Source organism: Pelophylax lessonae (assembly GCF_965119305.1).
Source record: "Pelophylax lessonae genome assembly, chromosome: 7".
Classification (NCBI taxonomy): domain Eukaryota; kingdom Metazoa; phylum Chordata; class Amphibia; order Anura; family Ranidae; genus Pelophylax; species Pelophylax lessonae.
In genome coordinates, this window is record NC_138774.1 from 91,921,531 (window position 1) to 91,948,662 (window position 27,132).

Sequence of the window (27,132 nt, forward strand, 5' to 3'; positions counted from 1 at the left end):
TGATAATAAAATAAATGTAATAATAATTCTGGCCAGAAAAAAATCTGCAAACCATGACAATTATATTGTTTTCTGACATTGGTGGTCAGTGTAGGTGCCCCCCTTATATCAGTGGTCAGTGTATTTCCCCTTATATTTGTAGACCATGTGGTGATCAAGGTACTGCCCAGTGGCGGCCCGTGCATAGCGGGCGCCAGGGCGCCGCCCCCCTACCCCTAAAAAAAAAAAAATGATAGCGAACAAATAAAGTTTTTTAAAAAAAAAAAATTGGGTTCGCCGGCCTTTGCAATGGAAGTGGTGGCTAGGGGGGGGGTGGGGTTACGTCCCAGAAGAGGCGCCGATCGGCAGCCTTCTGGGGGCGTAACCCGATCGCAAGTCCTTGCGATTGGACACCCCCACTTTCGGATATCCTGGCTGTGATTGGTCCAGTCTCCAGCCTGGACCAATCATCATCCAGGACATCCGATCCCTGACGTCACAATGGGGGCGGTGCCGGTGCGTGAGTCAGTCACTCACCGTCACCGCCACTCGGAGGACGAGGGAGAAGCCACTCTCCTTCCCGCCGCCGCGGCCGCAGAGAGGACGGACTGGATCGAGGAGGGAAGAACCCGCCGCCGCCGCCGCCGCCGCCAGGTAAGTGCATTAAATTGAAGGGAGCACGCACGCTGCACTCTGCATTGATTGGGGGACAATGCTGTGGGCACTCTGCATTTATTGGGGTACATTGCTGTGGCACTCTGCATTTATTGGGGTACATTGCTGTGGCACTCTGCATTTATTGGGGGACAATGCTGTGGGCACTCTGCATTTATTGGGGGACAATGCTGTGGGCACTCTGCATTGATTGGGGTACAATGCTGTGGGCACTCTGCATTTATTGGGGTACAATGCTGTGGGCACTCTGCATTTATTGGGGTACAATGCTGTGGGCACTCTGCATTTATTGGGGTACAATGCTGTGGCGCTCTGCATTTATTGGGATACAATGCTGTGGCACTCTGCATTTATTGGGGTACAATGCTGTGGGCACTCTGCATTTATTGGGGTACAATGCTGTGGCGCTCTGCAATCATTGGGGTACAATGCTGTGGCACTCTGCAATCATTGGGGTACAATGCTGTGGCACTCTGCAATCATTGGGGTACAATTCTGTGGCACTCTGCAATCATTGGGGTACAATGCTGTGGCACTCTGCATTTATTGGGGTACAATGCTGTGGCGCTCTGCATTTATTGGGGTACAATGCTGTGGGCACTCTGCATTTATTGGGGTACAATGCTGTGGGCACTCTGCAATCATTGGGGTACAATGCTGTGGGCACTCTGCATTTATTGGGGTACAATGCTGTGGGCACTCTGCAATCATTGGGGTACAATGCTATGGCACTCTGCAATCATTGGGGTACAATTCTGTGGCACTCTGCAATCATTGGGGTACAATGCTGTGGCACTCTGCAATCATTGGGGTACAATTCTGTGGCACTCTGTAATCATTGGGGTACAATTCTGTGGCACTCTGCAATCATTGGGGTACAATGCTGTGGGCACTCTGCAATCATTGGGGTACAATGCTGTGGGCACTCTGCATTTATTGGGGTACAATGCTGTGGGCACTCTGCATTTATTGGGGTACAATGCTGTGGGCACTCTGCAATCATTGGGGTACAATTCTGTGGCACTCTGCAATCATTGGGGTACAATGCTGTGGCACTCTGCAATCATTGGGGGACAATGCTGTGGGCACTCTGCAATCATTGGGGACAATGCTGTGGCGCTCTGCAGTGATTGGGGACAATGCTGTGGCGCTCTGAATTGAAAGGGGCATGCACGCTGAACTCTGCATTGTGAGGGCACAGCACAGTGTTTATTGCATTGAAGGGGGCACAGCACAGTGTTCATTGCATTGAAGGGGGCACAGCACAGTGTTCATTGCATTGAAGGGGGCACAGCACAGTGTTCATTGCATTGAAGGGGGCACAGCTTCAAAGTCACGCAATTTTTTTACTGCGCTTTTTTGGCGCGAAGCAATACCTATTACATTTTTCTTTTTGCGCCCCCCCCAAAAATTTTGAGTACCAGCCGCCACTGGTACTGCCCCTTTACATTGGTGGTCAGTTCTCTTTTACATAGAAGCTCAGTACACAAGGACCCCTTTACATTGATGGTCACTGGGCGAAAGACGGTCTTACATCGTTGGGCACTGGTAGAAGGACCCCATTGCTGTGGTGGGCATTGGGAGAAGGACCCATTTACATTGATGGTCATCGGGAGAAAGCCTCCTTTACACTGGAGGGTACTGGGGACAGGCCCCATTTCTCTGGTTGTCAATGGGAAAGATGCCCTTTACATTTAGTGGTCGGAGAGAAGAATGCCTTCCTTACAGATAATTGGTGTCAGTGGTTATTTATCTAAGATTAAAAAATTGCTCAGGGAACCCATAGCAATCTCTGGTTAAGAACCGTTACCTTAGCATGTTTACGCAGCTAGGGTGAATGTAGTGTGCAAATATGCAGCCTGGAAGGCTTGTAATGGTGTCCCTCCCTCTCCCAGGCTTTGTGATGCTGTAAAGGGGATTACCAGGAAGCTCATTTCAAAACCTCTTTAGGTACTTTTGCCAGTTCTAAGATTGATTCTAAGACATGATTTTAACCACTTTACCACTAGAGCATTTTGCTGTCTTACGTCTGGGCCACTTTTTGCGATTCGGCGCTGTGCGACTTTAACTGACAATTGCGCGGTCGTGCGACACCGTACCCAAACGAAATTGACGTCCTTTTTTTCCCACAAACAGAGCTTTCTTTTGGTGGTATTTGATCACCTGTGCAATTTTTACTTTTTGCGCTATAAACAAAAAAAGCGCGTTTATTTTGAAAAAATAACAATATTTTTCACATTTTTTTATATGAAATTCCCCCCAAAAAAGATGTAAAAACCAATTTTTTTTAAAATTTTTGGCCAATTTGTTTTCTGCTACCCATGTTTGGTAAAAAAAATCGCAACAAGCGTATTTTGATTGGTTTGCGCAAAAGTTATTGCGTTTACTAACAAAGGGAAAGATTTCTGTCATTTTTGGTGGTTTTTTTTTTAACGAGTAATGGCGACGATCTGTGATTTTTTTGCGGGACTGCGACATTGCGGCGGACAGATCGGACCCTTGACTGACATTTTTGACAATTTTGGGGGTACCAGTGACATTACTGCAGTAATCAGTGCTATAAATATGCACTGTTACTGTAAAAATGACACTGGCAGGGAAGGGGTTAACTTTATTGGAGAGGGAGGGGTTAATGTATGCCTGGTGCTTACTGACGTGTGGAGGGGGAGGTGACTGTGTGTGACAGGGACAGATCGGATGTCCAGCTATGCTGAACACTCCGATCTGTCACTCCCTGTCACTTGGGAGATCCGCCCGCTTGTGTTTACACAGGCGGGCGGATCTCCACACTAGATCCCCGACGATCGGGGCAGAGCAGCGGCGATCGCCGCTGCTCCTCCCCTGGCCCGACTCCCGCTGTGAATGAAAACAGCGGGAGCGCGCCTCCGGTGGCGCGCGAGCGCCGCCTACAGGGGAGGAGTCTGGCGACGTAGGTCTACGTCGTCAGACGGGAACGAGCCACTTTGCCGCAGTACTATTCCAGTACTCAGCGGTAAAGTGGTTAAATGAATACATCATTTTATCCAACTATATGTTTTTAAAATATCTGCCTTGTGTTCAGCTTTTACTTTGATGTGCCTAAATTGCAGTTGCACTGATGGGTGGTAAAATGCTAGTTAGTAGTAATGAGACAGCTGTACAAGAGGCATGTATGTCATTTAGCTGTTTTGATGAGCAGATTTTTAAACTAAGATAAGGAAACAGGGCAACAGGTTAATGCATGGGGCTGGACTATGCTATAAGAAAGGGAAGAGGAGATATACTATATTACCAAAAGTATTGGGACGCCTGCCTTTACATGCAGATGAACTTTAATGGCATCCCAGTCTTAGTTCATAGGGTTCAATATTGAGTTGGCCCCTCCTTTGCAACTATAACAGCTTCACCTCTTCTAGGAAGGCTGTCCACAAGGTTTAGGAGTGTGTCTGTGGGAATGTTTGACCATTCATCCAGAAGTACATTTGTGAGGTCAGGCACTGATGTTAGAGAGAAGAACTTTATGGACCTTGCTTTGTGCACTGGTCCAAATCATTTGGTGGAGGGCTGATTATGGTGCGGGTTGTCTTTCAGGGGTTGGGCCTGGCCCCTTAGTTCCAGTAAAGGGAGCATTTTAAGGCATCAGCATACCAAGACATTTTGGACAATTTCATGCTCCCAAATTTGTGGGAACAGTTTGGGGATGGCCCCTTCCTATTCCAGCATGACTGCACACAAGTGCACAAAGCAAGGCCCGTAAAGACATGGGTGAGTGAGTTAGGGGTGGAGGAACTTGACTGACCTCAACCTGATAGAACACCTTTGGGATGAATTGGAGCAGAGACTGCGAGCCAGGCCTTCTCTCCAACATCAGTGCCTGACCTTACAAATGCGCTTCTGGAACAATGGTCCAACATCCCCACAGACACACTCCTAAACCTTGTAGAAAGACTTCCAGAAGATTTGAAGCTGTTATAGCTGCAAAGGGTGGGCCAACTCACTATCAAACCCTACGGACTAAGACTGGGATGCCATTAAAGTTTATGTGCGTGTAAAGGCAGGTGTCCCAATACTTTTGGTAATATTGTGTATATTTCCTTCTACTCGTAATGAATTATACATACTGATTGTTTCTTCTCTAGCCCCTAGTGCCTGTGCTGCCTGTTGGGGTTCGTACGCTCTGCAGCCCACCTGAAACGTTTGATGTGTCATCTCGGTATAAGGATCAGCCCTGGGAATATCTGAATAGTGAAGGTATTGTTTATTTTTTAAAAGATATGTTCATCTTTTGTAACCTGTTACATGTTACACCTATATATATGGTGTAACGTTACTTTGGAGCAGTCTGCTGCACCCTCTGATCCCCCCCCCCCCCCCCCCCGTGACAGCAGGCAGGAGATCCTCACCCTACACCCGCTGTCAGTTTAAAGAGGTTGTAAACTCGTTTAAAAATTTTTTATTTTTTTTACAACCTGCAAGAGAAAGACATAATGAGCTAGTATGCATCGCATACTAGCTCATTATGAAATACTTACCTTAGAACGAACCCCCGCCGTGCCGCTCACTCACCTGTATGACGAGCGACATGTTCAGTCGCCCGTCTTCCGGGATCGCGGCATCCGGCCATCTGATTGGCCGGAGCCGCGGTGACGTCACTTCCGCGCACGCGCGCGGGAGCCGACGGTCACGGCACGGGGCTCTGAAGGAACGGCACGATCAGCCGTTCCTTCAGAGCGCATGCGCCAGTGACGTCACTGGCTGCATTAAAGGTAAATATCTCCTAAACCGTACATGTTTAGGAGATATTTACAGTACTTATAGGTAAGCCTTATCATAGGCTTACCTATAGGTACAACTTCCTGAGGAGGGTTTACTTCCTCTTTAAAAACAGGGCTGCTGTATGGGGCTCCGCCCACATAGCAGCTTCATTCATTTACACAGAGCTGTAAATGAATGAAATACAAGTCCCTTGCAGTTCTCAATGATGAGTGCCCTCAAAGTTCATTGACTCTTCTGCACTTTGCAGGCCGATGCAGACAGGTGTATTGAGTGTCTGTAGGAGCCTGATATTGCACCCGCGATTCACTTATGGCAGGTGCAATGCTTTGCACTGTATGCTGCAGTGTACTAAAATAATACATTCACATTTTTTTACCTGCAAAATTGTTTGCATTATATATTTATTTTTACAAAAGATGAACTTTGGCCCTAAAGTAACATTTCAAATTATAGATTAAAATAGACCCTTGAAATAATTTTAGGTTTCAGGGACTGCCTGCTACAATGATTTTCTTTGTAGCTCATGATACATTACCATGATCAGTAAGTTGTAGAAAAGTTTAAATAAAGTTTAAGCAGCTTATTTATTTTTTTAAACACCTGCTTTTATGACCACATATGATTTTCCGTAATACTAAGAAAATTAAACAAATTATAATAATGGCCAGAAGAGAACAGATAGTGATGAGTAGGGAAATGTCTCCCTACATTGGTGGTCAGTGTAGGCAAAAGATCAATCGCTGCTCAAGGAACCTTGGTTTAAAGAGCCTGTTCTATATACTATATGGCCAAAAGCTTGTGCCTTGCAAAAGATTTTGGAGTGTCTCTGAGAATTTGTGCCCAAAAGAAGCTTTGTGTTGTCAGGTACTGATGTTGGACAAGAACACTTGGCTTACAAACGAAGTTCTAGTTCATCCCAAAGGTGTTCAGGAGGGTTGAGGACAGGGCTCTACTGTATAAAGGCCACCAACTTTCCTCCACAACTAACTTGTCAGATTATATCTTTATGAAGCTGGCTTTGTGCAGAGGGGCACAGCCATGTTGAAACAGAAAATGGCCTTCCCAATTGTTGCCACAAACTTCCAAACTGGAAGGGCAAACTTATCTAAAATGTCTTTGTATACTGTACCACACACATACACTATAAAACCCCAATTCCTTGTTCAAATATTTTATTGTGACAATGTAAGTATAAGGAGTACAGACAAAGATACAACCCTAATTCCAAACTGGAACACTGGGTAAAATCTACATAAAAACAGAATGTAATTATTTGCAAATCTCATAAACCTTATTTTATTCACAACAGAAAATAGAAAACATATCAAATGTTTAAACTGAGAAAATGTACAATTTTAGAGAAAAATATAGTAATTTTGAAATTGATGGCAGCAACATGTCTCAAAAAGGTTGAGACAGGGCAACAAAAGCTGGCAAAGTAAGTGGTACTAACAAGGAAGAAAGAGCTGGAAGAACATTTGCAACAGGTTAACTGGCAACAGGTCAGTAACCTGATTGGTTATAAAAAAACAAAAGTCAGAGCGTCTCAGAAGTAAAGATGGACAGAGGTTGACTAGTCTGTGAAAAGCTGCATCTAAAAGTTGTCAAACTATTTCAGAACAATGTACCTCAATGTAAAATTGCAAATACTTTAAATATATCATCATCTACAGTACATAATATCAAAACATTCAAAGAATCTGGAGAAATATCTGTGCACAAGAGACAAGGCCAAAACATAATATTGGGTGCCCGTGATCTTTGGGCCCTCAGATGGCACTGCATTAAAACGGGCATGATTCTGTGATATACATCACTGCATGGGCTCAGGAATACTTCCAAAAATCATTGTCTGTGAACACAGATCGCTGTGCCTTACAAAATGCAAGGTAAAGCTCTATCATGCAAAGTAGAAGCTATATCTGAACATGATCCAGAAACTCTGCCATCTTCCCTTGGCCAAAGCTCATTTATAATGTTCTGTGGTCAGACAATTCAAAATTTGACATTCCTTTTGCACAAATCTTATCGCCTGAGACATGCAGTTCCGGGGGCCAAGCAAGTTTTTTTTTTTTTTTGCACCTTAGTATGGGGGATACGAGCAGCTCCAGTCCAACTTATTGTCAGCCTCCGCCTCCCCCTTGCAGCTGCTCATGTAGTGTTTGTGATGCTCAGTGTAACTTTTGGGCTCTCTTGGCCAGGCTGCTTCGGAAGACTCTGTGCCTGCAAATCCTCAGGAAAGACGCCTCCTTCCCTGCACCCTCCTTCTACTAGTCAGTGTGTCAGGACTGAGGCTTCAAGTGAATGTCCCCTTGGAGCCCGGCGGTGCTGGCTTGGTGTGCTTCACAGGGTAGTGAGCTCCCGCACCATTGACACGGAATAAGATCCTGTTCCGGAGGGAGGAGGGTCTCCACTGGCTGTGGAAGCACATGAAATTGGAGCCCGGAGGTTTGGGAGAGCGGAGTGTGGCAGGTAAGAGCACCAGACTGTCACTGAGAGGAGTTCAGGAGGGAGATGTGTGCTGGATGGGGAGTGCGTGAGGAGAGTCCACAATCCTTCACATGGACCTCACTGTACTCTGTGCATGAGGAGAACCCTCACTCTACACACCTTACCACACTGTACTAAGTGTATAGAGGAGCCAACCCTTTATATACCTTACTATACTACACTAAGTGTAGGAGGAGAACCCAAAATCCTTCACATAGACCTCGTAGCATGAAGATCTATATCCCCTGCAGCATCTGCTCATGCGCTGGAATCGGGGAAAATAGAATGGGCAGCTTGCACATCTGGAAAGGCACCATCAATGCTGAAAGATGTACCTGGATTTTAGAGCAGCATATGCTCCCATCCAGATTAAGTCTTTTTCAGGATAGGCCTTGCATATTTCAGCAGGAAAATGCTAAAAAAAAAAAAAGCAACCACATACTGCTTCTATAGCAACAGCATGACTTGGTGGTAGTAGAAGAATCTGGGTGCTTAACTGGCCTGCCTGCCGTCCAGACCTTTCATAAACTGAAAATATTTGGTGTATCTTGAATCGAAAAATAGGACAAAGAAGACCTGGGACTGTGAGCAGTTAGAATCCTATATCAGGTAAGAATGGGACAGCCTACTTCTTCCAAAACTCCAGCAACTGGTCTCATCTCAGAGGGGATGCTACACCATGGTAAACTTTTTTGAGCCGTGTTGCTGCCAAAAAATTCAAAATCCCTTTTTTTTTTTCTTTAAAATGGTACATTTTCTCTGTTTAAAAATTTGATATGTTTTCTGTTGGGAATAAAATATGGGTTTGAGATTTGCAAACCATTGCATTCTGTTTTTATATAGATTTTACACAGCATCCCAACATTGTTTTGGAATTGGAGTTGTATGTTACGACCGACATACAGTTGATACAGTAAAGTACAATCAGTGGCACGTCCACCTAAGATAGATATTGTAGAACATAAAAAAAAAAAATCTAAATAAAAGGTCTGGTCTATAGCTCAAATGAAGTACTGTTAGTAAAGGTGTCAACTGTCAACCTGTGTGTCAACTTATTGGCAGCACAAAAAAAAAAGATAAGATAGAAACGGAAGACATAACCGAGGGAGAAGAAAAGAAAAAGGAAAAAAAAAGCCATTTTAGCAGAGCTCCTCCTTACTCATAACCAATGTAAATGATACGTCTTGGAAGAATCCAAGTCCAAAAAAAATAGCTACCAAGAACCTATGCCTTCCACTCGGCATACTCAGGAGTGGTTTTATATTCAATCCAGTCAGCCCATATCTTGATATGTTTCTGATTCTGTTCTGAGAGATTTGTATCTGCTCCTCCATCACAGACAACTTGTCAGTACAAGCAAACCATTCACCTACAGTGGGCGATGTAGTCCTTCTCCAGTGCAGTCATTTGTACTTCAATTTAATCTTTTTAAACAATTCGGTTTTCGTTTCAGTCTGCAAGCAGCTGCGATTTTTGAAACCTGCCAAAAAAATATTCAGCTGCCAATTCCTTGCAGCCGTGGTAACTGCGGGTATTCTGAATAATTGTGTATGACTCTATACACCCCACCCACACAATCTTTGTTTCCTGCTTGTGTGATTGGCGCACTACTTTGAGAAGTTTGCACAGGTCAAGAAGTCCTATTGTAGGCAGCCTGTGAAATATTCATATTTGGTGAGAAACTTTCAAGATTGTCACAGACTAAAAACATCACAAGGTGGCTAATTTTTTTTGTCACAATACTGAGGCCGCTGACGTGATACAATTAAAACAGATACATTTTAGTACCGTTGTGGTCACTAGGACAAGAAGTGAGAGGAAGTATTCTTTCCTGACAGAGGTTGTAATCGTTTCCTGCACTCTGTACACAATGAAAAAGCTAAGTTTAAAAACCTGATATAAACTGAGACTATTCCAACTCCACCAATCTGATAAAACAGGGCAGTAAAATCGTCAACTTTGTTCATTATTTTTATTGTATGCGAATGTGTGTGTGTATATTTTATTACATCAGAGATTTAGATACTTTATATGTTTCTTCTTCTAGAGTACTTGGAGCGTTATGGGGAAAATCTAGTCTGGGCAAATTACAGGAGGAACCACAAAGGACCAATCCCACCACAGAAAACCCGAAAAAAGTGCATTGTAAGTAAGAGCCTAAGACGGGGTTCACGTTTTATAAAAAAAACAAAGGATTTTCCAGCACGCCTATTAGCTATCCTGCAAAAAAAAAAAAAAAAATACCCTTTCTAATAATTTACATTTAAAAACAGAGGTTTTAGTTGCACATAAAAGTTGCAATATATATGGAAGCTTCACCAACGATCCTCTGTAAATAATGGCAATAACTCTGTATTTGAAAGTCTCCAAGTTGGAGCACATATAGTGATGGATACATTTAGGGCAGTTATGCCTGGAGGCAGAGCCCATGCCTTAAAGGCACAGGGACACATCAGAAGCCCAGCTGGAGAACAGAAACAACTGAAAGCCCCCAGTGGTGTGTGTCCCCAAGCCAAATCCAGCGAGCAAGCTGTATAAGAATTTATAGCTAGATCTGAAGTAAGTTGCACATGTTATACCTTGTTTCTAGCTTTGTGTCCAGTTCAGTTAGGGACAAACCTCATCTCTGCACATTTTACTTGCATTTTCATGTTTGCTTGAAGTGTGTTTCTAAGCTAAGAACAGAAATGTAATATATTGTTATGAGATGTGGTGGCTGCTGCATTTGTTTTCCTTTTTTTCATCTGGTGATTATGCAGGCAACACATTTTTTTAACTAGGATGACATAGTACTGTAGCTTTAGAGTAGTGACATGGTTTGCTTAGAACAGGAATACAAAACTGCTTCCATTCTTCTATCTGCTCAACATATTGGGGTGTTCTGTAGTCCACAGAAAGAACTGGAAACAATGCTTCACAAATAAGTCAGCATAGAGCAGAATTTCTGGCAGAAGCAACTGGTATTTTTTTTCATTTGTATGTCTTACACAGATTTAAAAAAAAAATGGGGTTAACCTAAAATGTAAAGCTAAACTTCAGGCAAACAATTAAATGCATAGATAAAATCCATATATAAGAGCTGTTTTACCTGTAAAATTATTTATTTTTATCCCTTCATTCCTGAGATCTAATAATAAATATGTAGCCAAATACAATTACTTCTACATGCTGGTTTGTTTGACAGAGAGCGGGCAAGGTCTGTGGAAACCCATGTCCAATCTGTAGAGATCAGAAGCTTCATGTGGATTACAGAGTGAGTATGACCGCCAATGCACATTCTACATCCAAACAGCAAACCTAGTTTTCTCTATCGTTCGACAGACGCAGCTCTGCTTAATCATAGACTATAGGGTTAAGCTCCTCCCACTAGGGATAGACACTAGGCAGAAAAAAGTCTTGTCCACATCTATAGGGGCTGTCCCAGCAGGCATACCCCTCAGGCTCTGCTATACTCAAACAGTTTGTTCTGCCTAGTGACAGGGATAGGACCTAGTTCCCTGCTGGGACTTCGGTCTTCGCTGTAACAGGGAAAGTTTGTGATTTTTTTTTTTTTCGTTAGTTCCTGAGGACCAAGATCCAGAGGAACTACAAGCAACATCCTGCTGTGGTTTTCGCACTGGATAATATAGATTCTTAAGGTCTCCCAGCCTGGCCATCGAGCGTGAGCAGGTTATAGTCCAGTACTAGTCCTCGCCATGACATTGCCCCAATAGATGGGGATGAGCCTGCGAGTGGATCATCTCACTGGGAAGCAGACAACCTGGAATGCCCTGAGTCGCAGCCTCACCGTACCACGGTATGGTGAGTAACATGTCCCCCCACTACCCCTGGAGGTCGCGGGTGGGCGGGGGCCCCTCCCGGGAATGGTCAGACCTTAGGGGCTCCCTCGGTTACCTGGCACCCGGAAGCCTAACTGGCATTCCCCTTGCTCCCCCCTCCCCTTGTGGGTTTTCACCGTGGGGGGCGGTAATAATGCGGCTGGTTTTCGCCACATATTTGCGGGGGATGGGTCGTCCGGGGGGGGGGGGGGATCCTTGAATGGGGACCTGTAGTGGCCGACCCCTTTTGGGGGTCTCGGAGACCACATGTTTCGCATGGGGGCCGCTATTTTGCCGTGGTTCATGACCTCTGTGTTCCTATTAGTTTCTATGGGCAGCCATTTTCTGGAATTTCTCATTGAGAATGTATAGCACCGGCATGCAGCATGTTTTTTTCAATGCTTGAGGCAGAGTTGCTTCCTTTTCGTTTTTCTTCTGTGTTACTTTCGTTTTGACACTGACCAGGACTGCATGTTTTTATCTGGTAAAGTTTCTGGGGGTCCCCTGTAGGTTCCCTCTCCTGCTCTGCTATATTTAGACATTGCTCAGATTTTTGGGGGCCGCAGTAATAACGGGGAGACCGCGTTTTTTACAGTCTTAAAGGGACAGTGCACAAAAAATAATTTGTCGTTTTTTTGTTTGCAAATGGAGTCCCAGGATAAAATATCCCCTGCAGACCCCCTGGAAATGACTGCAGGACCCTCCGGCTCGCAGTTGCAGCCTGAGATTTTTTCTGCAAAGCCTGATGTCAAAAGTGCAGTCGGTTTGTTCTGGTGCTGCTAGCCACAAACGTCCTCCATCCTCCCCTCCCATCTGCAGGATCTTTGGATTCTGACACAGATATGGTTGCTGCAGACGCAGACCACCCTGAGGGGTCGGTGTCTACACATTCTGACGGTGAAGAGGATCTGTCCTCCTATGCTGTCGCTCGAGAAAGTGCCTTAGTAGAAAATACTATAGTTTCTGTGCGGGAAACTCTTAAAATAGCTGATGAACCCACAGCGTCAGGTACACAGGTGTCTTTTGGCTCCTGCAAACATCGCCAATCAGGTAAAGTATTTCCTTGTCCTGAATTGTTTCACTCTATTGTGGATGAACAATGGCGACGCATTAAGCACATGCTGTTGGTGCCTAAGCGTTTTGCACGCCGTTATCCCTTTGTGAAGGCAGTGGACACCAGGTGGGCTGTACCACTGAAGGTGGATTCCCTATTGGCCAGGATGAATAAAGCATCTCTGGTGCTGGTGGAAGAGTCGCCGACCTTTTCGGATTTAGTGGATAGACGGGTGGAATCCTTATCCCGGGATGTGGTCAGGGGTCACATGTTAAAAGCTAACTTTGTGAACATTCTCATAGCACAGACTGCTACTGAATGGGTGAAGTTGCTGAAGAGTAACTTGAAAACGACACAGCTTCCCCCTGCGGTTCTGGAACTGTTAGACCAGTTGGTCCAAGCCCTGGTGTTCATGTGTGATACATCCCAGGACTTGGCCTTATTGGTGGCCAGGACATCAGCAGTGGGGGTTGCTATTAGACGCCTAAAACGGCTGAAATGCTGGTAAGCTGGCCAGGCTTCTAAAAAAGCTGCTGATCTCCCTTTTACGGGGGAGAAGCTATTGGGAGCCTCTCTGGACTTGCTGTCGCAAGGGGTCATTGTGCCGGTTCCAGCTTAAGAATGCATTCAGGGTTTTATTCAAACCTCTTCTCCGTGCCCAGAAAAGAAGGCAAGGTGCACCCCATCCTAGATCTCAAAGCCCTGAACTGCTTTGTGCCGGTACAGAGGTTTTGGATGGAGTCCATCCGTACGGTAGTGGACATCCCTATCTACGCTGGACACCAGCGGTTTCTTCGCTTTGCGGTAGCGGAGCAGCATTATGAATTTGTGGCGTTACCCTTTGGTCTCGCCTCCGCTCCCGGGGTTTTTACCAAGGTTCTGGATCCAGTGTTAGCATTGCTGCGCCAGAGGGGGATTGCAGTACTGGGATACCTGGATGATCTCCTGTTGAATGCGGTCTCTCATTCGGTTCTGTTGGAGAATCTGGAGGTCACTGGAACATCAATTTCATAAAATCCGCATTGACTCCGGTCCTGAGACTGGAGTACATAGGCCTGACTCTGGATTCAGCCTTGGTGAGGGTTTTCCTCCCCTCGGACAAACTTTGTCTGAGTCACTGGACAACTCGCTTACGCGATTGTCCGGTTCGGGTTCAATCAGACAACACTACATCTGTGGCTTACATCAATCACCGGGGGGGGGGGGGGGGAGGGGGGACCAGTAGTGTCCTCGCGACCAAGGAGGTGGCTGAGATTCTGACTTGGGCAGAAATATTTGTTCCAGCTCTCTCCGCTGTACACATCCCAGGTGTGGAAAACTGGCAGGCGGATTACCTGAGTTGTCAGGTGTTGGATAAAGGGGAGTGGTCCCTACACCCAGAGGTGTTTCACCTACTGTGTGTTCGGTGGGGGACCCCCGAGGTCGATCTGTTTGCCTCCCGCCTCAACCAGAAGGTGCAGAGATTCATAGCCAGGTCTCGAGATCCTTTGGCCGATGCCACAGATGCCCTGGTGGCTCCTTGGGGTCAGTATCGGCTGATTTATGCATTTTCCCTGTTGAAACTTCTGTTGCGTCTTCTGCGCAGGATAGAGGTAAAAAACATTCCGGTCATTCTGGTGGCTCCAGACTGGTCTCGGTCTTGGTACTCAGACCTCATAAGATTGGCCACTGGTACCTCTTGAAGGCTTCCTCAGTGAAGATCTGTTGTTTCAAGGTCTGACCTTCCATCCTGCTTTACAGTCGCTGGCTTTAACGGCATGGCCGTTGAAAGTCAGGTGTCGAGAGCTAGATGTCTCTCTGAGTCTGTAATCCCGACTCTCTTGAAAGCTAGGAAGTCGACTTCTCAAAATCTATCATCGCACATGGAAATCGTACATTTCATGGTGCGAATCGTTGAAAGTGCACCCTCGCTTATTTTCTATCGCCAGGATTTTGGCTTTTCTACAGAAAGGGGTTGAACAGCGGTTGGCCTTGGGTACTATCAAAGGCCAAGTTTCGGCTCTGGCTATCTATTTTCAACACCCATTAGCCATGCATGCCCTTATCCAGATGTTTATTGAAGGTGTGCGCCATTTGGCGCCTCTGCTGCGATCCCCGTTACAGCCATGGGATCTCAATTTGATGCTGTCTGTTCTTCAAAAGCCCCCTTTTGAGAAAATTCAGGAGATTAAGCTGCTTGTTAGCCACCAAGAAGGCAACCTTCTGAGACAATTACTTCTGCCTGCAGAGTATCCGAATTGGCTGCGTTGTCCTGTCGCTCACCTTATCTGGTGGTTTACTTCGACCTAATCAATTGTTCCTTCCTAAGGTGGTTTTTGATTTTCATTTAAATGAAGACATTGTACTGCGTTCCCTTTGCCATAAACCTCAGAATCCTAGGGAGTATGCTTTACATTCTTTGGATGTGGTCCGGACTATCAGGGTTTACTTAGAGACCACTGCGTCCTTCAGAAAATTGGACGCTCTTTTTGTCCTTACAGATGGACTTCATAAGGGTCTGGCTGCATCTGCTGCAACCATTTCCAGATGGATCAGACTGTGGTACAGGCCAATTCACTGAAAGGGCAGATTCCTCCTTTTCCAGTGAAGGCGCATTCTACTAGAGCGCTGAGTGCCTCCTGGGCTTTTCTAAATCAGGTGTCGGTGCTACAAGTTTGCAAGGTGGCAACTTGGTCGTCTGTGCATACCTTTACAAAATTCTACAAGGTAGATGTGCTGGCTTCAGCGGATGTTTTTTTTGGCCGCAAGGTTTTGCAGGCTGCAGTTTAAGAGAGAACCCCCTTTTTTTTGGAGCTCCTGTTGTTTCTGGTTGAGCTCTGTTTTACCTGGTTGGCTAAGTATGGCAATTGGGGCATTTAGGTTTTTTGTTCCGGTCTTGTTCCCACCCCTCATGTTTTTACTGCTTTTGGACATCCCTATAGTCTATGATTAAGCAGAGCTGCGTCTGTCAATGGACGATAGAGAAAACTGGATTTTTGTAAGAACTTAACGTAAAATCCTTTTCTCTGAAGTTCGACAGATGCAGCACCGGCCCCTCTACTTTTGAGTTATGGGGTCTTTTTCTGTCACTGCTTGCAACAAAACTGTTTGAGTATAGCAGAGCCTGAGGGGTTATGCCTGCTGGGACAGCCCCTATAGGCGTGGACAAGCCTTTTTTCTGGCTATCCTTAGTGGGAGGAGCATAACCCTATAGTCTATGATTAAGCAGAGCTTTTTTTTTTTTTTTTTTTTTTTTTTTTTTTTAACTCAAGTCTTTTATTAAAAAACTAACATACAAAAAGTAGATATGCACGTCAGAAAAGATGGTCTATATAAAGGCATCGCAGTGCCATATTCCGGCAAAAGTCCTACCTATACTCTTTCAACAACACCATTCACTTTGGGTACCCGTTATTACATGTCTACCATGTGTTACACTCACAATTACACCATGCATGTAACTCCATTCACAAAATCCTGTCCAAGTGTAAATCAACATGTGACAAACCAGGTGTGAACAGTTTCGATTTTTTATGTCGTACAATAACTGGTTTAGGGTTTATCAAATATCAGTATTTTTAGTTTAAACAAAAATTCTAATTTTATTGCACACAAAAACACAACAGATCACCTATTTTTGTTGGTAAAATATAGGAGATGAGGTTGTACTGGGTAAGTAGATGCTAAATATGTCAAGCCTCAAAATTGCCTATAGGCAATGCTTTAAAAGCTTTTAGGCTACGTTTCCAATTTCAATCACGACTTTGTAGTGCGACTTGTTTGCGGCTACTTCTGGGGACTTCAGTGCGACTACCTTCTATGAGGGACAAGTCGCACTGAAATCGTTCAAAAGTAGTGCAAAAACCTTTTCTGAAGTCGCTGCGTCTTGAGTCGCAGCAGTCAGAACGGTCCTAATTGAAATTAATGGGTTTTGACTTGTCATGCGACTTGACACATGTCAAGTCACACAACAAGTCGAACTAGTGGAAACGGGGCCTTAACCGCACATCAGTTTAGAGTTAACAGACACTGATGGCGCTAGAATTATTGCTGTCAATCTGGTTTTGTTTTTGTACGTGTGCACACCGGACACACCTTTCAATGGTATATTTAACAGACCAAAAAGAGCAAATGACAGAAGTTCATTGTTGGCAATTTACATACACTTTAAAGCACCCTTCGGTTCCTTCTGCATTTCTGTCTGTTACTTTAAAAAAGCCCTTGGAAAGCTTATCAAGCCTTAAGAAGGGTTTACCTTCTGTTGACTCTTTGCATTTCTGTGAGTTTGGTGAAGGTAAATGCACGATATACGTGCCATTTTATTTACATACTGCTGCACAGAATTGTGCTCACAGAATGACGTGTGATAACAGTCCATGCAGTAATACTCTGCGGTCAATCTGACGTGATATTGCACCCCTAGGGAGTGGGTCCATAATAGCCTGGGCTAAGAGGAAATTAGTTGAATGACTGGCAGCTTCATTCAACCTGGAATATATTTTTTGGCTGGGAGGGTTAATACTACTTTAAATGAAACAGAAATGCAATTATGTCCTGACAGGGACCTGTGAGGGCTTTGCCATAGTCAATGCTGTGAAATTGATGACCTAAAATACAAGTTTGCCTACTGTTAGTGCTATATCAATCACAACTGACTGTTTCGCACTATTTAAAAGATAAGAATGGATGACTTAGTTTAGGTATAAATCATTCATTTTCAAGACACTACAATTCCCAACATGCTTAAGCATTAGTTTTTGTGCTTGTAGCCTCTCCAGCCTCCCTCCATTTGGACTGTGGCTGTCTGTCTGCTGCAAATAAGAACGATGTGACCGCAGTCTCTAACACACCTCTTCTCCTCATCCTCCAATTATGGGCAGTTGAAGCAAGAGGGGCAATAAATAGGTGTGCTGGGTGCCTTGTGACTCCCTGTATGCTTTTTGCAGAGGGACAGCAGAACACTATGCATTTCATCACCCAGCACTGAAAGAACTCCTGTAGCACTGTTAGGCAGAGTATGAGGCTATCTCAGAAGATTACAGTGGGCTTCCTGATGGATGTCCGCTTCCTGGAGGCCTTGACACTTCTGGAGTTGTAAAGTCACAGAATTTGAGTCCAAATCTTTTCTAGTGCACCCTCACTTGTAAAAAGTGATGTTTGCTGATTGGGCTCACATGGAGAAGGCATTTCCCTACCTAAGCAAATCGGCAATACTGCAGGGAGGAGGAATTCTACAAGAAATTAAGTTCTTCATCCTTTTACCTGGCCTTTTCCATACTAAATAAGTCCCCGTCGGTCCTGGGCTTTAACGATGCCACGGTAATATGTTACAGGTCCTCTTTAGGTTGTCCTTTTGTCTGGTAAGACCAGCTCTGCAGCCTGAGGTGATTGCAGTGGGAGTTTGCCAAGTCCTCAAAGTCTGAACAAAGCGTACCCTCCATTCCATTTGGCAGTTCCTGGAAGATTGTTAAATAACTTTGTCTTTCTTGGTGGATGCCTTGGAAAATGTTACGTGGAGGGGTTTGCAGTGGAGAACACAAGATATTAAGAGAAAACATATGGGAAGGTTGTAGCGCCTATACACCTAACAGCTCAGACCTCGAGGCTGCCGCCACCTCCCAGTGTACCAGAATAAGGAAAGGGATGACATCCAAAAAATAGTATTTTTATTGAAAAGACATGTACAAAGCTGTAAAAACTAGGTTTTTGTAAGAACTTACCGTAAAATCCTTTTCTCTGAATTGCGACAAACGCAGCTCCTTATTTTCATGACTCATAGGAATATGCTCCTCCTTCTAGGAATAGGCACTAGGCAGGAAAAAACGTAACCACGCCTATGGGGGCTGTTCCTGCTGGCATAACCCCTCAGACTCTGCTATCATCAAATAGTTTAGTTGCAAGCAGTGTTTAGAGGACAAAAAAAAACCCCATACCTCAGAAGTAGAGGGGCGGGTGCTGCGTCTGTCAATGAACTTCAGAGAAAAGGATTTTATGGTAAGTTCTTACAAAAATCTATTTTCTCTTACGTCCTCCGACAGTCGCCGCCTCTTCATATTCGTCACATATGGGGTATTAGACTTTGCTCCGAAGGAGTAGCTAGGCAACAGAATATGTTAACAATAAAGCTTTTAACATATCCCACCCTCAAGGGGTGGTCCCCTCAGTCAATACCCTCCTACTTCCTGCAACCATATCTCAGTTTTAATGTCTAGCTTGTCAGGAGTGGCTGGCTTTTTCTGTGCTGGGGCTTTCTGCCCCAGACTTTCTTCTTTTTAAAATTTTGTTTGAGTTTTATCTCTACCTTTACTTAGCTGTTATTTTTGTCAGCATTAGTTAGTTCTTCGGACGAAGAGGATCATGCAGACTGGGTCTCGGGCTGATCCCCCTGATCGCAGGTCGTGGGTCAGTGGCTTCCCAGTCTGCCATCGAGCGTTCAGCCAGGTAACGCTCCTGGCACAGTGAACGACCCATCCCTGTTCGGTGCAGGGATGATTGGTGAGGTGGCTACCTCACTGGACGCTGTGCGGTTTCTTAACCCCCATTTTGTGCGTCTTGAATGCGACTCTCCCTGCCTCATGTGCAGCGGCTTGTTCGCCTGTGCGGGTTCCCCACGCCATGTGAGGTAAGTGTATTTATGTGGGGACCTGTCTGTCTGGGGGGGTGTCAGTCTGGGACTGTGTAACCTGCCTTTAATCACACTGCTTGTCTCCCTATCTCTCGGCTGCATGCTGTGGGCTGCAAGGGGGGGGGGGGGAGATGTGTGACACTGTCTGTGTCAGGCTGATCAGTGTGTGAAGCTGTGTGCTGTGGGGCATGTTTTTTGGCATGTTTGGGCACTGTACAGCGATCGCTGCGGCGATCTGACATGTATTCTGATACTGGAATGTAATGTGTGTTTTTTACTGCACTGTGGAGCGGCGGTTTCGGCGCCAAACGGCGCCATTTTGCCTGCTCCCGCTCCGGCCACATGTTTTACATGCATGGCGGCCATTTTCTTGTAGCCTCCATAGGCTTACATAGAGCGCCCTGGCAGCATCACTTCCTCTTTCCTGGAACACCGATCGAGGCAGCAGCAGCGGCGAGGGTCTCCTCAGGTTTTACCCTTCTGTTCTTGCTATCCATTGCCTGTGTTCAGTTTGCATATTCCCTGTGGGGGTCTTATTGTGCTGAGTGTGGTGCGGTGGGCTGCGCTTGCCGCGCTTGCTTAAAAGGGGCAGTTAACCCTTTGTTGTCTGGCATTACAGGGGCAATGGACTCTCAGGAGGGAAAATTTCCTACAGCCTTGGTGGAAAGCCAGGGGACCGCTGTCTCCCCCCCAGGGGGGGATTTGGCCACTATTGTGGCTGGCCTTGCTGCTCAGGTGCAGATGCTGGTGGCTGCTCAATCTACTAAAAGGCCCAGAGTTGCGCTTTCCTCTGATTCTGAGGGTGAGGGTGATAGGGCTGTTATGGCAGGGGCCTCCTTATCGGGGTCCCGCTCCTTTCTTGATCTAATAGGGTCTGAGGTGGAGGCTGATGTTGAGGGGGTTGATAATTCTCCCCCTGGCTCGCCTGAAGAGCTTGCAATCATGGATGAGTTGATTGCTTCCATAAAGCAAACGCTGCGTTTGCAGGATGAGGTGTGTCCCCCCGCCGCCTTGGCGGCTTATGGGACGCAGAGAAAACGCAGGACGCCGCAGGTTTTTCCCTGCAATGATGATTTTCAGCGCGCTGTTAAGGAACAATGGCGCAATCTACGCAAACCTTTTGCTGTACCAAGTAGATTCAAGCTGCGTTATCCTTTTTCACCTTCCACTGATGAAAGGTGGTGTGTGCCACCCCCAGTGGATCACGCAATTGCGGTTTTAAACAAAGCCACTGCGATTCCTGCAGAGGATTCCCCGGTGTTCCGTGACGCCACGGATAGGAGACTGGAGTCTCTTACCCGTCATACTTATTCTGTTACGGGTTCTATGCTTAAGGCTCTGTTTGCTTCTCTCATGGCGGCCCAGGCGATCGCAAGTTGGACGCAGATGCTTAGGCGCGTCCTAGTGGCCGATTCGGCCTCACCGGCGACCCTGGATATGGTGGATCAAATCCACCAGGGTGTCATGTATCTGTGTGATGCGGACCTGGACCTGGTTCCGTTGGCTGCACGTGTGCACAGTGTGGCGGTGTTGTCTCGCCGCCTGATTTGGTTGAAATGTTGGTCGGTGGACCAGTCTTCACGTAAGACCTTAGCCAATCTACCTTATGATGGGTCTCGCCTTTTTGGGGAGTCCCTGGATGTGTTGATTAAGGGGATCACCGGGGGTAAGAGCACTCTCTTGCCCCATTTCCCCAAAGCTAAGGGGGCTTCTGGGAAGAAGCATGCTAATTTTCGGCCCCCTCAGGGGTCCTTTCGTGCCTTTCGGCCGCACTACAAGGGCAAGCCGTTCAAAGGTCAAGGCTCTCGGAAGAACCCCTGGTCTGGTAAACAGAAGTCCGGCCAATCCGGATCTGCAGCCCATAACAGTGCGGCCTGAAGGGGCGCCCTCACCCAGTTTTGGGGTGGGGGGACGCTTGCTCGGTTTTCTTCAGCCCTGGTTGGCCCGTGTGCGGGACAGATGGGTTCAGGAAATCGTTCGATCTGGTTACAAGATCGAGTTTCTCTCTCGGCCGGAGAGCAGATTTTTTCCCTCAAATCTTCAACTGTCTCCAGAGCGTTTGCGGGACCTGCACCTGGCGGTGCGGGACCTGAGGGCTCAGGGAGTGGTGGTTCCGGTGCCTCATCAGGACAGATTTCGGGGGTTTTATTCCAATCTGTTCACCGTGCCCAGGAAGGAGGGCAAGGTTCGTCCAATTCTGGACTTGAAGGCTCTGAACCGCTCTGTGCGGGTTCGCAAGTTCCGCATGGAATCCCTGCGGTCGGTGGTGGCTGCCCTGGTTCCGGGGGAATTCATGGCCTCCATCGATTTGAAGGATGCGTACCTTCACATCCCCATTTTCGAAGGTCACCAGAGGTACCTTCGATTCGCCATTGCGGAGGATCACTACCAGTTCGTGGCGTTACCTTTTGGTCTCGCCTCGGCTCCGCGGGTCTTCACCAAGGTGCTTGCACCGGTTCTGGCATTGTTGAGGGCCCAGGGCATTTCTGTCCTGGGGTATCTAGACGACATCCTGGTTCGGTCTGCGACCAGCCAGGGTCTGGAGGAGGTCCTGTCTGTCACGATGCAAACTCTACAGGAGTTTGGTTGGACGATAAATTTTCCAAAGTCGACGCTGAGTCCGTCGGTTCGTCTTCCCTACCTGGGAATGATTCTGGACTCGGTACAAGCGAAGGTCTTCCTGCCGGAAGACAAACTCAGAACTCTTCAGGAGGAAGTCAGGTCCCTCAGGGACGTTCCGCACTCGTCTTTAAGGACGTGCATGAGATGTCTGGGATTGATGGTCTCGGCCTTCGAGGCGATTCCCTTCGCCCAGTTCCACACGCGGGGTCTCCAAGCGGAGATCCTGTCCAAGTGGGATGGGCGACCTCAATCTCTGGATCTTCAGATCTCGTTGAGTCATCGCACCAGAAGAAACCTTCTGTGGTGGCTCCAGTCCCCGATGGTGTCCGGGGGCAAGTCGTTTCGTCCTATCTCGTGGACGGTGATCACCACGGATGCCAGCCTGTCGGGCTGGGGTGGTGTTCTGGGCGTTCTGTCTGCCCAGGGAACTTGGTCGGAGGGAGAGTCTTCCCTTCCGATCAACATTCTGGAATTACGTGCGATAAATCTCTGTCTTCATCGCTGGACGGCCCGGCTGCAGGGCTGCCCGGTTCGGGTGCAGACGGACAATGCCACGGCGGTGGCCTACATCAACCACCAAGGGGGCACCAGGAGTGCCCGGGCGGCTCGAGAAGTGGCCGACATTCTGTCTTGGGCCGAGACTCATGTCCCGGCGATAACGGCAGTTCACATTCCGGGGGTGGAGAACTGGCAGGCGGACTATCTGAGTCGCCAGACCCTGGATCAGGGGGAATGGTCTCTTCACCCGGCTGTCTTCCAGATGTTGTGCGCGAAGTGGGGTCTTCCAGATGTGGACCTGTTCGCGTCTCGTCTCAACAACAAGGTTCGTGGCAAGGACGCGCGACCCTCGGGCAGACGCGTCAGACGCGTTAGTGGCCCCGTGGCATCAGTACAGGCTGATGTACGCGTTCCCACCGATTCAGTTGCTGTCCAGGTTCCTTCGCAGGTTACTCTCGGAACGCAGCACGGTGATTCTTGTGGCACCGGACTGGCCTCGCCGGTCCTGGTACGCAGACCTCGTGAATCTGGCGGTCGACGCCCCTTGGCGTCTACCTCTTCGAGACGATCTACTGTCTCAGGGACCGATTTACCATCCTGCTTTACAGTCGCTGGCTTTGACGGCCTGGCTGTTGAGACAGAGGTCCTGAAGGAGAAGGGTCTCTCTCCAGAGGTCGTTCATACTTTGATCAACGCTAGGAAGTCTTCCTCGGGGAAGGTTTATTACCGTACTTGGAAGGCCTATTTTGCCTGGTGTGAGTCCAGGGGGTTTTCACCCCGCACGTACTCGGTTTCCCGTGTGCTGTCTTTTCTTCAGACGGGTGTTGATCAGCGTTTGGCGCTGGCTACGATAAAGGGTCAGGTGTCTGCGCTGGCCGTTCTGTTTCAACGTCCCGTGGCTTCCAACTCCTTGGTTGGCACTTTTATTCAGGGTGTGCGGCATCTGGTTCCTCCTAGGAGGGATCCTTTGCCCCCTTGGGACTTGAATCTCGTTCTATCTGTGTTACAACGTGCTCCTTTTGAACAGATCAGGGAGATCTCGTTGTCTATGTTGTCCAAAAAGGTCGCCTTTTTGGTGGCCATCACTTCGGCTCGCAGAGTGTCGGAGCTGGCAGCTTTGTCCTGCAAGTCTCCGTACCTGGTTATTCATTTGGATAAGGTGGTCTTGCGACCTAATCCTTCTTTTCTTCCGAAACGAGTTTCGGAATTCCATCTTAATGAGGATATTGTCTTACCTTCGCTGTGCGCGAAGCCTAAACATCCAAAGGAGGTGAGACTACATTCTCTGGATGTTGTTCGGGCGATAAGGGTTTACCTTAAATCGACTGAGTCTTTTCGTAAGACTGACTCCTTGTTTGTTCTTCCAGAGGGTCCTCGGAAGGGCATGGCGGCTTCGGCCTCTGCCATCGCCAAATGGATCAGGCAGACCATTGAACAGGCCTATGCTTTGCAGGGTAAGGCTCCTCCTGTCCCTGTGAAGGCGCACTCTACTAGATCTTTGAGTACGTCTTGGGCCTGTCGTCATGGGGCTTCTGTAGCCCAGGTGTGTAAGGCGGCGACCTGGTCGACCGTGCACACTTTCACACAATTCTACAAAGTAGATGTTCAGGCATCGGCGGATGCTTCCTTTGGCCGCAAGGTTCTTAGTGCGGCTGTTCCATAGGGTCCCTTGTTGGGGACTCCTGGCTGTTGGGATAGTTTTTTGTATCCCCTGGTTTTTTGTCTTTTCCTGGGTTGTTGCTCCTGTTGAGCACTTGTTTTTTTACTGTTGCCCAGCTGGTTTCCTTCCTTTGGTAAGGTTCCTTTCTTTGATGCGGAGACTGCGTTGCCTTTTCGGCGCGGATGCGTTTCCCACCCCTCATGTTTGCACTGCTTTGGGACGTCCCCATATGTGACGAATATGAAGAGGCGGCGACTGTCGGAGGACGTAAGAGAAAACTGAATTTTTGTAAAATCTTACCTGTAAAATTCCTTTCTCTGAGTCCTCCGACAGTCGCCGCCCCCGCCCCTCTTTTGGGGTTTGGTTGTATACTCTACTGCTATTCCACTAAAACTGAGATATGGTTGCAGGAAGTAGGAGGGTATTGACTGAGGGGACCACCCCTTGAGGGTGGGATATGTTAAAAGCTTTATTGTTAACATATTCTGTTGCCTAGCTACTCCTTCGGAGCAAAGTCTAATACCCCATATGTGACGAATATGAAGAGGCGGCGACTGTCGGAGGACTCAGAGAAAGGAATTTTACAGGTAAGATTTTACAAAAATTCCGTTTTTTTTTCTATCGTTCGACAGACTGAGTTCCTTATCTTCATCACTCATAGGGATGCCCCAAAGCAATATAATCATGAGGGGTGGGAAACAATGCAGAAACAAAACATAAGTCCCCAATGGCTAAACTTAGCCAACCAGGAACAACTGAAGCTCACCCGGAAAAAATTTAACCCTCAAAGAGAAACTAAACAGAGTTCTCATTTAAACTGCAGCCTGCAAAACCTTGCGGCCAAAAGAAGCATCTGCGGATGCCAAGATATCTACTTTGTAGAACTTTGTGAACGTATGCACAGACGACCAAGTTGCCGCCTTGCAAACTTGTAGCAACTACGCCTGATGGCGAAAAGCCCAAGAGGCGCTCAGCACTCTGGTAGAATGCGCCTTCACCGGGAAAGGCGGAAACTAACCCCTCAGTGAATAGGCCTGTACCACCGTCTGCCTGATCCATCTGGAAATGGTTGCAGCAGATGCAGCCAATCCCTTATGAGGTCCATCAGTAAGGACAAAAAGAGCATCTGAATTTCTAAAGGACTCAGTGGTCTCTAAATAAACCCTGATCACCTGAACCATATCCAAAGAATGCAAGGCACACTCCTTAGGATGCTGAGGTTTAGGGCAAAGTGAACACAACACAATGTCTTCATTCAGATGAAAATCCAAAACCACCTTAGGAAGGAACGACTGATTTAGGTCGAAGCACCACCTTATCCCTGTGTACCAACAGATAAGGTGAGTGGCAAGACAAAGCCGCCAATTCCGATACCCTGCGGGCAGAAGTGATCGCCACCAAGAAGGCAACCTTCTGAGACAAAGAAAGCAGCGAAATCTCCCACATTTTTTCAAAAGGAGTCTTTTGAAGAACAGATAACACCAGATTTAGATCCCACGGAGGTAACAGGGATCGCCTCAGGGGAGCCATATGGCGCGCTCCCTGGCTAAAAGTCCAGATTAGGACATGCGTGGCTAACGGGCATTGAAAATATATTGCCAAAGCCAAAACGTAGCCTTTGATAGTACCCAAAGCCAGCCGCTGTTCAACCCCTTTGTGCAAAAAGGCCAAAACCCTAGCGATCGAAAACAAGTGAGGGTGCACCTTCAGCGACTCACACCATTAAAATGTATGATTTTCACGTACGATGGTAGATCTTCCTGGAAGTTGACTTCCTAGCCTTCAAAAGTCACAGAGTCTGAAAAACCCCTATCTCTCAACACCTGACTTTCAGCAGCCATGCCGTTAAAGCCAGCGACTGTAAAGCCGGATGGAAGATCGGACCTTGAGACAGCAGATCTTCCCTGAGAGGAAGTCTCCTAGGGCTATCGGTGACCAGCCTTATCAGGTCTGCATACCAAGACCGGCGAGGCCAGTCTGGAGGCACCGGAATGTTTTCCACCTCTATCCTCCAGCAGGAGTTTCAATGAGGGAAATGCATAAATTGGCCGATACCCACCCCAAAGAGCCACCACTGTGTCTTTGGCGTCGGCCAGAGGATCTCGAGACCTGGCTACGAACCTCTGCACTTTATTGTTGAGACAAGAGGCAAACAGATCGACCTCAGGAGTCACCCGCAAAACACACCGAAGGCGGAACACCTCCAGTTGTAGGGACCACTCCCCTTGATCCAACACCTGACGACTCAGGTAATCCGCCTGCCAGTTTTCCACACCTGGATGTATACAGCAGAGAGGGCTGGAACAAAGCTTTCTGCCCAGGCCAGAATCTCGGCCACCTCCTTGGCCATCAAGACACTTGGTGCCCCCCTGATGATTGCTGTAAGCCACAGCCGTAGTGTTGTCTGATTGAATCCAAACCGGACAACCTTTCAGACGAGTCGTCCAATGACTCAGACAAAGATTTATCGCTCTAAGCTCCAAAAGATTAATCAGAAGTTTCGACTCTTCCATCGTCCAGGTACCCTGGGCACAGTTTCCCCAGCACCCCGCCCCAGCCCGACAGGCTGGCGTTCCGTGGTTACCACCGTCCAAAACAAGGGAAGGAAGGACTTGCCCTGGCACAGTACTGGAGACTGAATCCGCCAATGCAGATTTTATGTTGTGGCTCAACCGAATCACAGATTTCAAGGACTTTGGATCCTTGTTCCATTTTATAAGAATCTCTCTTTGCAAAAGCCTTGTATGGAACTGAGTAAACGGAACCGCCTCGAAGGTTGATACCATCAGACCCAAGGCTCGCATGCAAACTCATAGAGAGGACAGATTGTTGTCCAAAAACAACTGAATCGTCCCCCGCAACTTTTGCAGCTTGTCTGGTGGAAGAAAAGCCCTCGCCAAGGCTGAATCCAGAGTCAAGCCCAGGTAATCCAGTCTCCGAACCGGAGTCAGCGCGGATTCCTTGAAAACTGATGTTC

At 47.2% G+C, this 27,132-nt stretch overlaps 1 protein-coding gene across 1 annotated transcript in view; it reads left to right on the top strand.

Annotated features, from left to right (window-relative positions):
- Positions 1-27,132, top strand: part of MRPS18B (mitochondrial ribosomal protein S18B) — a 45,195-nt gene that overhangs the window by 6,003 nt on the left and 12,060 nt on the right. The window contains exons 2-4 of the mRNA XM_082264359.1: positions 4,773-4,884; positions 9,947-10,044; positions 11,084-11,152. Coding sequence (XP_082120485.1) covers positions 4,773-4,884; positions 9,947-10,044; positions 11,084-11,152 — 279 coding nt within the window. The remainder of the gene's footprint in view (positions 1-4,772; positions 4,885-9,946; positions 10,045-11,083; positions 11,153-27,132) is intronic.